The following is an 11385-nucleotide window of genomic DNA, read 5'->3' as shown; positions in this document are numbered from 1 at the left end:
TGTACCGAATTATGAGTTTTAGGGTCATCACAATATTTATTTGATGTGAAACCAAACTTCGTAGTAAATACAACAAAATTTACTATAAAACTTTTCGTGATAAATACTAGATAATTTATTACGATTTCAAATTCGAAGTAAATCCAAGATAATTTACTAGGAAGCCAAAATTCCAAACCTAATAAAATAGAATTTACTATGAAATTAATTCCGTAGTAAATATACTATTATTTACTAAGAAATTGTTTTCGTAGTAAAAATATTCCGTAGCTAAAAGCCTCTTTCCTGGCAGTGGATTACGAACTATATTGGAAAGTATAGTGTCTTAATAAGTCCACCACATTTATTTTTACAACTTAATCAGCAACTTATAACAAAGTTCCACATCTAACAAGCAATGAAAAACAAACACAAACATGTCCACAATTCAAACACTACAACTACCCCTTAAAAGCTCCGATCGACCTAGATTCCTCATCATCTTCTCCGAATTCCTTACCGAAGCTCTGACTTAGATTCCTCATCATCTTCCACCATATACGTGAGATATGAATGATTATCGGAATTCCTAATGGAGCAATTTGCACGAACTTCTCCTTTTCTGCCAGTCAACACACTCAACTGCCCCATCTTTATCATGGAAAGCGCAAACTGGTCGAAGAAAAGGGTCTGATCATCAGCGAAGCTGGTGACAATGTCGCGAGTCCTACTGTCCATGTACAAGTCTTGGTCGGACGTGAAGAGGCCTTGTCGGTTCACGAGTCCAATGTAGTACTTGTTGGCGAATTTGTTTGGAGTTCGGATGTCCATCATAGTGGTGGCGGTGGTATTCGCAGTGGGACAAATGCCTTTGAGGTCCTCAGCTAAGGAGTCGTCCATGGTTGGGTCTTGGTTGGGGTAGAGCCTATCAGTGAAAGAGGTGCAATGGCTGAGTCCGATGGTGTATGACGATCTACTTTGGACAATGACCATTTTACCCTTAACCTCAGTATTTTTGCCATTTTGACCTTAGCTTCCGCACTTTGACTCGTTATTGAGTTGGCAATTTAGACCATTTCAGTAATGAACCGAATTATGAGTTTTAGGGTCGTCACAATATTTATTTGTTGCGAAACCAAACTTCGTAGTAAATACAACGGAATTTACTATAAAACTTTTCGTGATAAATACTAGGTAATTTATTACGAATTCAAATTTATAGTAAATCCAAGATAATTTACGAGGAAGCCAAAATTCCAAACCTAATAAAAGAGAATTTAATATGAAATTATTTCCGTAGTAAATATCCTATTATTTACTAAGAGCACCTCCAACCGTTGTGTATATAATTTTGTGTAAATCTGATGTGTCAGAATAGATTTACACAAAAATTTTGTACAACCTATTTTTAGTTCTAACGGTTATTTTATACCTTTTGTGTAAAAAAAATATCCCCCACTAACAACCAATTAAACTACGTGTCATACCCAACGCCCTATATAACTTTTACAAACTTGCTTGATTTATTTACTTTTTCGCGATTAAATTTCACGTCCCAATCCTCCCTCAATTAGGAAAAAACTAATAATTTCCCCTTATATTTTACTTTCTACAGAAACAAAAAATATGCAAAAACAATTGCGATTGAATTGACTAATCAACAAAAAAGAAAAAGAAAAAATTTAATTTGTATAACTGTATCAAACAACAATTATATAAAATCATGATTAAAATATATATCAAATCTTTTGTTAGTACATATTTATCTTATTAGAATAGAATGTAAAAAGATAAAAAATCTAAAAAAAGACCCCTATAATCTATGGCGATGATTACAAAAGATAAGATGAAACGAAAGTAATTAATCAAACTACTTTTATTAACAAAGAAAAATGAAAAATAAAAGATGGTTTCTTACCTTGCCACGGGTTGAAGATTCTTATCTATGATGCTCTAAAAGTGGGAAACAAAGAGGCGTAAAGGAATGAGAGAGAAGAAAGAGAACCGCGATTAGAAAAGGGGGAGGAGAGAGAAAATATATTTACGTGACTGTGTAAAAAAATTGTGTAAAATACACAACCTTTTTATACATTGGTGATGTGATAGTGTATCTTAACAGACTATTGGAGATAAAAAAAATTTATAAATCACATGTAGTTGTGTATATTTTATACAAAATATTTTTTAAAGAACCGCCGAAAATGTCTTAAGAATTTATTTTCATAGTAAAAATATTCCGTCACCTCTTTCCTGGCAATGGATTACGATAACTAAAAGCCTTTTTCCTGGCGGTGGATTACGATCTATATTGGAAAGTGTAGTGCTTTAATAAGTCAACCACATTTATTTTTACAACTTAATCAGCACCTTATAACAAAGTTCCACACCTAACAAGCAATGAAAAACAAACATAAACATGTCCACAATTCAAACACTGCAACTACCCTTAAAGCTCCAATCGACCTATATTCGTCGTCATCTTCTCCGAATTCCTTACCGAAGCTCTGACTTAGATTCCTCATCATCTTCCACCATATACGTGAGATATGAATGATTATCGGAATTCCTGACGGAGCAATTTGCACGAACTTCTCCTTTTCTGCCAGTCAACACACTCAGCTGCCCCATCTTTATCATGGAAAGCGCAAACTGGTCGAAGAAAAGAGTCTGATCATCAGCGAAGCTGGTGACAATGTCGCGAGTCCTACTGTCCATGTACAAGTCTTGGTCGGACGTGAAGAGGCCTTGCCGGTTCACGAGTCCAATGTAGTACTTGTTGTCGAATTTGTTTGGAGTTCGGATGTCCATCACAGTGGTGGCGGTGGTATTCGCAGTGGGACAAATGCCTTTGAGGTCCTCAGCTAAGGAGTCGTCCATGGTTGGGTCTTGGTTCGGGTAGAGTCTATCAGTGAAAGAGGTGCAGTGGCTGAGTCCGATGGTGTGGCCACCGGAGAGCGCTACGACATCTGTAGCGTCCAATTTCTTGGTAGCAAGAAAGGTGAGGAGGGCACTGGTGTTGCTGCTTGGTGGGGGGAGATTGGCTAGTGTGGCATTTCTTGTTGCAAAGTTGAGGCCGTCCCGCCTTCCCAACGGAACATCATAGTAAGGTCCCTGGGACTGCAGCCACGTACAACAAAATGTTAGTGTACTTCTTAAGATGGAGGTTTAGCAAGAATTAAAAGGTCTGTTTTCTTCTGTTGCATTTACTTAACTTTTTTTTTTTTTTCTTTTAAAGAAAATAGTAAAAAGATCTCTCAAAAAAGATAATTTATTTAATAAAAATAAATTTTTTTTTTGACAGTTAACAAAAATAATTTATTCAATAGTGACTTTTTTTTTTCAATTAAAACATATAATTTATTCAACAAAGTTAACTATTTCTAACAAAAAAAAAAATTCAGTCTTACTAAAAGTGGTAATTTTTTATTGTTCCGTCAAAAGAGATAATTTATTCAATAGAATAATTTTTATTTTATTTTATTTAAAACAGATAAATTATTTAAAACAGATAAATTTCTTGTAATTTTTTTTTAATCTTGATAAAAGAGTTCATTTCTTTAATAAAGATATTTTTGGATTTTTTTTCGTTAAAAGGGATAATTTTTTTTAATGTGTAATTTATTTATTTTTTGGTCCTGCAAAAAAAAAAAAAAATCTTCAAAAGGGATAACTTTTTTTTCTTGTCTTGCCAAAAGAAACATAAAATAATAAAGATCTGCAACAAAGAAAGCAAATCTAAAAGGACAACTGTAAAATTAGGACTAAAATTGTCATTTATGTTAAGAACAAAGTGCAAACATAAAAAAGTACAGTGCTAATATAATATTCCAAAAAAAATGTTAATAAAAATGAATAAATTTAGCTAACTTTACCAAGTAAACAGCATCACGGGCAGCAAGGGCAGTGATATCAGCGCAGGAGACTACTCTTCCGCACTCCTTCTGCACAAGGTCACGGAGGTCCTCGATGACCCTAAATGCCTCAGCCCTCAAACTCAAGTTCGGAGGCGCCTCTTTCTCACTAGGCCCACTAGCGGACCCATCAAGCAGAACAGAACCATCGCATCCCTGCATATCATCATCATATACACAACAAGTCGTGTTTATATATATCAAGCAAAACAGAACCATCGCATCCCTGCATATCATCATCCATCATCATATACACAACAAGTCGTGTTTATATATATCAAGTCAAAACACCTCTGATAAACCCTTTACAATAAATACATAGTGCACATCACATGACAAATACCAAATCCTTTTGACAAATGGTTTTAATAATTCTTTTGTCTATGACTTTCTCCTCAAAGATTGAAGTTTCTAAAAAAAAAAAATTGATGGTTAATCCATTAAATAACAGATCAAAAGGCCGCTTAACGATACAATGCTCTTATTTCTTATAAAGAGATTAGAAATTCGAACCTTAATAAAACAGTATGCTTGAATTCCAAATAAAAAAATCCATTAAATAACATAATATTTTTTTTTTTCCTTTTCTTTTTTCACAATAACATACTATTCAATTGGGGTACACAATAATTTATTCTAAATTTGTACTATTAGGTCGGTTGCACGGATCCAGCACCTACAACCACTCCTTTTGGGACCACTGTCCGAATGAAATGCCAGAAAACACGTGGTCCTCTTTTTCTCTGTATTTAGTTGGTATTCAAATATATGCTCGATCTAGCCTAATCTCTCTTTTAAAAGTGGGAGTCTGGTATCGGTAGACTGCTACTTATTGGTCAGCTTTTTTCATGCAGTTAGAAATTCGTTTTTTTTTATAACCTAAGGTGTTCCGATTTTTGCCTCCACTAATTCACAAACATGTGTAAAGTGATCCCCACATAAATCAGATAAGGTTCGGATTATATCCGTTTACTCGCATCTAAAAAAAATTTAACTTTGAGACTTGAAACTTGATGAAATTCCAAAACCAAAGCCTTTTTCACTGGGCCAACCCCAGGTACGTAGTTACAAGCAAAAGATTGTGTAATAGGTACAAACATTTCAAAAAGGGGAAAGTGCAAACAATTGATCGAGAAATACCTGAACAAAGCAGTCATGGAAGTGGAGGCGAAGCAAACCAGCAGCTAATCCAACATCCTCCTTGAAGACCTTCCTGAGGTGTTTTCTCACAATGGTTTCCACTTTAGGACAGCTTGAATGGTGAAAATTCCACGAGAGTCCCTTCACCACAGGTGCAGAGGTATGATCAGCCTCTGATACATAAAAGAACTGAGATGCCAACACTATTATTGCATATATAACCAAAAGCAAAGAATTAGAAGAATAAGAAGAAGCCATGTTTGCTAGCAAGCTTTTTCAGTTTTTTTGTTATCCAAGATCACACAGGAAGAGGCTTATATATATATATATATATATAGGATGATGAGCGTTGACCTTATATTTATATATGCTTGGAGCCTTTGAGTCCGTTTTAGGAAGCCACATGGAAACTAGGTCAGTACCCCCACAGTCCGTCCCGTTCCTTTCTGTTGAAAACTTCAACTTAATTTGGTTTTGGGTAAAGTCTTGTGTCCAAAAGTCTGGTTAAAGAAGCTTTTTATAAAGGGGTAGGTAGGAAGGAAAAGAAAAATATTACAACAACGTTTTTTTTTTATTATTTTTTATTTTTTTTACTTGGGTATTAAGTAGAGTCTTGTTCATAATGACACGTTTAACATCTGACTTATTCTCGCAAACCAGCGAATGTGGACATCATGGTTTTGTGATTGAATATAACTTGCCAATCAAGGGCGAACCCGGGAATTGTTACGGGTTAATATTAAACAAGAAAAATTAGGGATAGAAAGATTGAATAGTTGAAAATTTTTTGAGGAAATAGGGTTAGACTTTAAAGGGAGAGAAAGAGTAAGCTCTTTGATTTGTGCAAGATTAGGAATTTAGGAATTCTCTTTGTTTTGGTTTAGTGATTGTTTAGGGCTTGTTTGGTTTAAGCTTTTATTTTAAAATTGTGATTTACATATTGGACTTATTTGGATGGGTTAAAGGGGGCTAATACTATTACTAATTTTTTCTTTTTTAAAACATTGGGCTAAATATACCTATACTAAAAAAAAAAAAAAATTTGTTTGGGTGGGGGGTCAAGCCCACCCAAACCCCCCCTTGGATCCGCCACTGTTGCCAATTAATGTTAAAATGACATGGGATGTTAAAATGACTTGGGAGTGCAATCTTCTAGGGTACATTTGATTGGGAAGAACGAGCTAGAAAGAAAAAAATTTAAAATTTACATGCATTTAGTTAGATGGAAACTGAAAATTTTTAGGGTAGTAGGATTCTCACCTGTTATAAATTTTTCTTAAAATTTTTGCCGTACAAAACTCGCAAAAATTTACTTTCTTGCAAAACTTAACCACTTTGTATCTTTGTTTGCTTTTGTGCCCTTGTCAGTTGTTTTTCCCCCACTCTCCTTATTTCTCTCCACTTTTCAGTTTCTCCATAAACTTTACGCAAAGGTAAATTTTCTTCTGTAAATTGGTGTAATCCTTTTTAATTATTTATATTTCTATATATGCATATAAAATTAATTTTTTATTATAATTATTTTGGGTTCCATAATTAATAATGATTGAGATCTGAGTAGTCCGATACAACACCGTTTTCCTGCAAAGAAGAGAATAGAAGATCGATGAAATTTGACGGATCGGTGTAATGCCTGCCAAGAGCTCTCCGACAATCAAGTCAGTCATTAGAGGTCTAAAAGAAAGGCAAGGATTTAAAAATAGTTTTTTGTCCTATCTGATTGACTGGTAGAATCTCATTCCTATAGTCGCTCTCATTCAGTTTGTGCAAGATTAGAGTATATCCACTTATGCAAGATCAGAGGAGATCCGTTTGCGCGAGATCAGAGGAGATCCGTTTGTGCAAGATTAGAGTAGATCCGCTTGTGCAAGATCAGAGGAGATCCGTTTGCGCGAGATCAGAGGAGATCTGTTTGTTGCCAGATTTGTTGGGGATATGATTTACCCCTTTGACTTTCAAATTGTGCTAAGGTTATCTTTACCCTGTTGAACCACGTCATCTTATCTCTCATTTAAATTATCCTAATCCTAGATAACGAAATATTATCATTCTTATCCAATGAAAATATCATCGTTCGAAAGTCGAAGAGGTCTGGCGGCTGGTCAACACTTAGTTGCCTCTATCGTTAAGTCAAGGTAAGTTAGGTGTATTTTTCCCTATCAGTTGCCCCCCTTTCTTAAGCTTGCTCGTCTAATTTTGGGAATGTAAAATTTATTTATTCACCTTCGCGTACTGTTCCCGCGGCTTTTTTTTTGGTACCCTTGGGCACTCTTCCCTTAGGTACTCTTCCCTTGGGTAATATTCCTATAGGTAAGTTTTTTTTTTTGGTACCCTTGGGCACTCTTCCCTTGGGTAATGTTCCTTTAAGTACTCTTCCCTTGAATAATGTTTCCTTGGGTACTATTCCCTTGGGTAATCTTCCTTTGGGTACTATTCCCGCGGGTAAGTTTGTTTTTTTGGTACCCTTGGTGTAATGATCCGGTCATTTTTCGTTCTTTCATTTTCTCAGATTTTTACGGATATTTTTTTTTTCGTTGATCTTTTCATTTTTGAGTTCGGTTTCTTGTCACTTAGTGTCATCTTGAGTACTCTGGGATGGTATTCGAGACTCTTTTCTTTAGATTGACAACTTCCTTTAAGGACCAAGTTATTTCTATATTTTCACTTTTTGGACCTATTCACTTTTCGTCATTTTCCCCGTTTGTCACTTTATTGGCATAGTCTCACTTTTTGTGCTCGAAATTGATTTCTGACTTCACGTATTTTCATTCTATGTGATTTCCACAAAATACGTATCTTTACTTTTATAAAAAGGTACTCTGGTTGCTCTTGGTATTCATAGGGGCATGGATGCATTATTCTTTAGAAATATTTTCTTTTCTTGGGATGTTTTTCATAAATATTTTTTATAGATATTTTATTTCAAGGGCTTTTTAGAAAATATTTTTGGAATATATTTTCATGGTCATTAATGCAGTTAACCCTTTTTTAATGGGTCATTGTGCAATTAACGAAAGTTATTGCAAAAATGCCTCGTTTTGAGTCTGGATTCTTGTACGGGATTTATTTTCACTTTTTTTCAAGTTGTGTACTCTTAGAATTTCCTTCTGTTCGTTTTTTTCCCAATTTCAGGGTTTCTGGCCCCGGTTGCCGCTAAACTTGTTAAGGGCATATCTCTCTGCTCGGGACTCAGTTTTCAACGCCGTTTCTTCTGTTGTTCATATTTTCTTATTTTGATTCTTCTTCATTCATGGAGTTTTGCCATTTGAATGCGTCTGCTTAGATTTCACTTTTCCGGACCCATCGGGACCTGTTCGGGACACTTTTAGGGTTTTCCTATAAATAGGGGGTTATGAAATAAAAAGTCAAATTTTCCTTCTTCTTCCTCCCTCTCTTGGCCGGCTATCCATGGCAGCCTTGTGTTGCCACCCTTCTCTCTTCTTTTCTGGCCACGACCCTTTAGTATTTTGCTGTAAGGCCTTAGCATTTGTTGTAGGCCTTGGTGAGATCTTTCTTTCCCCTTTATTGGAATTCCGTTTTGGCCATTTTTTAAGTTCGGGTTTGAAACCAAGTTAGGATTTTGGTAGGACTTCTTTGGGATTTAATGTTCACCGTATTATCCCCGACAAAACCCAAAAGTGTCGTTGGATTTGGAGCGGTTTAATTTTGGTGGCTTTTGAGATTTTCATCTCAAATTGAGGTAGGGGGTGTTATAGGTTTATATTTTGTTGTCTTGCATACTATTGATGCTTATACAACTTATATGCATGCTTTAGTTCAAGTCATAGAATTTAATTTAATTATTTTCTATGTTTAAGATTTAATTCTCATGATGGTATTCAATTTAGAATTAAATTATGGCACGCTAGTAAATTAGGACTTGGTATGTGTGTTAACATATATTAAATTGGGATTCTTTGAATAAGAATTGTAACTTTTATTTAATAATTTTCTTTGTGAAAGTTTAATTCCCATGGTCGTACCTTGCATGGAATTAACTTGTGATATACTATTAAATTAAGTTTTGGCATGTTCTTTAACATGCTTTAAATTGAGAGCATTTGGATGAGTTTGAAAATTTAGAGATTTTGATTAAAAGAATTAATTAAAATCTATTTAATAGTTCCATTGGCCTAATTAAGATTTTGAAGGAATATATGTAATGAACATGCTATGTTGTTTAATATATATTAATTAGGAATCATTTGATTGAGATTTGAAACCTAGAAAAATTAATTAGTTTATTTAATTAATTTTCGTTTCTATTGTATTACTGATTTAATCATGTGTTTGACATTGATTGTATGTTTAAATTATGATTTTAGACTTGTAATGGATTCATGAGTTTATGTTTTCAATATTGAATTATATTGTTATAGCGTGTAACGAATTGCACACTGAAGATTCAACATGTGATGTTATTATAGCGTGTAACGAATTGCACTCTAAAAATTCGACATTGTCATCCTATAATAGTTGTGGATTCAAAGCATGTATTTTGTGATTTCAGCCTACTTGTGCATGAAGGTAGTTTAATGTATTATTTAATACGTATATAAGTTGTTAACTTATTTATTTTGGAGTCATTTGGGACATTATTACGTTGAGATGACTAGGGTTTGGCTCTAGTACGGGGACAAGAGTCCTCTAAGTTGTTAGTGTGCACTGGGGTGGTATGACCAGTGGGTTAATGCCCGAAATAACAATTTAGGTCTTGGTTTACTCTGAAATTTGATGTCCAAGTCTTCCACTATTTTGTTTTCGCATTCAATTCCAAGTTGACAACCAATGTTTAATTGTGACTTGTGAATTGGTTATTAGCGATTTAATATTGTTAAGTACATTTATGCATTATGATTTTTAATGAATCATTACAGGTTTTAATGTTGTTAAGTACATTCAGGCATTATGATTTTTAATGAATCATTGCAAACTTTGATGTAGTTAAGTACATCTATGTTATAATGTTCAAATGTAGCTTATAAATAATCCTATAAATTCATCTAAAACATAGACGTTAGGTGGCATGACCCACTTGTGTCATTTTCGTATTTTAGATTTCAAGTTGATGGCTTAAGAATCTATATCTTGTTACTTTATATAGGATGCTCCTATGTTATTGAAATTGCATGAAGGATGTGTTTTATTGTAATGACTCGGTCATTTCCTTCCTTTCCTTTTTCCTCAGAATTTTACGGATGAATTTTTTTCGTTGAAATTTCTTTTCTGAGTTCAATTTCTTGTCGCTTAGTGTCGTCTCGAGTGCTCGAAAATGGTTTCTGAGACTCTTTTCTTTGGATTGACAACTTCCTTTAAGGATCGAGTCATTTCCACATTTTTTGTTTTTCGACACTATTCACTTTCGTCTTTTTCCCTATTTCGTCTTTTTCCCTATTTTATCTTTTCCCCGTTTGTCACCTTATTGGCGTAACCTCACTCTTTGTGTTTGGAGTTGGTTTTTGATTTCACGTATCTTCATTCTAAGTGGTTTCCACGAAATACGTATCTTTACTTTTGCAAAAAAGTACTCTGGTTGCTCTCGATGTCCATAGGGGCATAGATGCACAGTTTTTCAGAATCTTTTTCTTTTCTTGGGGTGTTTTTCGTAAATATCTTTTGAAGATATTTTATTTCAGGGGTTTTTAAGAAAATATTTTTGGAAGATATTTTCATTCTAGGGCATTAGTGCAATTAACCCTTTTTGGATGGGCCATTTTACAATTAATGAAAGTTATTGTAAAATACTTCTTCTGGAGCCTGGATCCTCGTACAGGATTCATTTTCACTTTTCGTCGACTCGTAAATTCTTGGAATTTCCTTCTGGTCGTTTTTCTTCAGTTTCAGGGTTTCTAACCCTAGTTGCCGCCAAACTTGTTTGGGGCATATCTCTCTTGGGACTCAGTTTTTGATGTCGTTTCTTCCATTGTTCATATTTTCTCATTTTGAATCTTTTTTGTTTACGGAGTTTCGCCGTTTGAGTACGTCTGCTCAAATTTTACTTTTCCGGACCCGGCGGGACCTGTTCGGGGCACTTTTTGAGATTTTCTATAAATAGGGGGACTTAAAATTTAAAAGTCATCTTCTCCCCTCTCTATGCACGACCAGAACCTTTTATGGCAGCCTAAGGGGGCTACCACCATTCTTCTTTCATTTGAACCTTCTTTCCTTTGTTAAAAAGTCAAAGTGCCTTCGCGTTTTGTGTTTGTCTTGACCACGCGCATGTTTTCCCCTTGTTAGAACCCGTTTTTGGCCAAATTTTGAGTTCGGGTTTGAAGTCAAGTTGTGATTTTGATGGGGCTTCTTAGGGGTTCATGTAGGTCGTGTTGTACTCGACAAAATCCTGCGTTATCGTCGG

The 11385-nt window shown here is 34.7% G+C and overlaps 2 protein-coding genes across 2 annotated transcripts; both read right to left on the bottom strand.

Moving 5' to 3' along the window:
* Positions 1-485: 485 nt before the first annotated feature.
* On the bottom strand, positions 486-972 carry LOC132271284 (peroxidase 12-like). The gene has a single exon (XM_059772624.1). It carries the CDS (start codon positions 970-972, stop codon positions 496-498), a length of 477 nt encoding a protein of 158 aa, XP_059628607.1. The 3' UTR covers positions 486-495.
* Positions 973-2246: 1274 nt separating this feature from the next.
* On the bottom strand, positions 2247-5355 carry LOC132295426 (peroxidase 12-like). The gene is made up of 3 exons (XM_059793702.1): positions 5031-5355; positions 3852-4046; positions 2247-3096 (listed from the first exon to the last, which is right to left on the bottom strand). Exons 1-3 carry the CDS (start codon positions 5286-5288, stop codon positions 2473-2475), a joined length of 1077 nt encoding a protein of 358 aa, XP_059649685.1. The 5' UTR covers positions 5289-5355; the 3' UTR covers positions 2247-2472.
* Positions 5356-11385: the final 6030 nt, after the last annotated feature.

The sequence above is a fragment of the Cornus florida genome, unplaced genomic scaffold (assembly GCF_030987335.1).
Source record: "Cornus florida cultivar Cherokee Brave unplaced genomic scaffold, ASM3098733v1 CherokeeBrave_3.0.0_Hap2_Chr01, whole genome shotgun sequence".
Classification (NCBI taxonomy): domain Eukaryota; kingdom Viridiplantae; phylum Streptophyta; class Magnoliopsida; order Cornales; family Cornaceae; genus Cornus; species Cornus florida.
The sequence above is the reverse complement of the archived record's forward strand: the minus strand, read 5'-3'. Positions and strand labels throughout refer to the sequence as shown.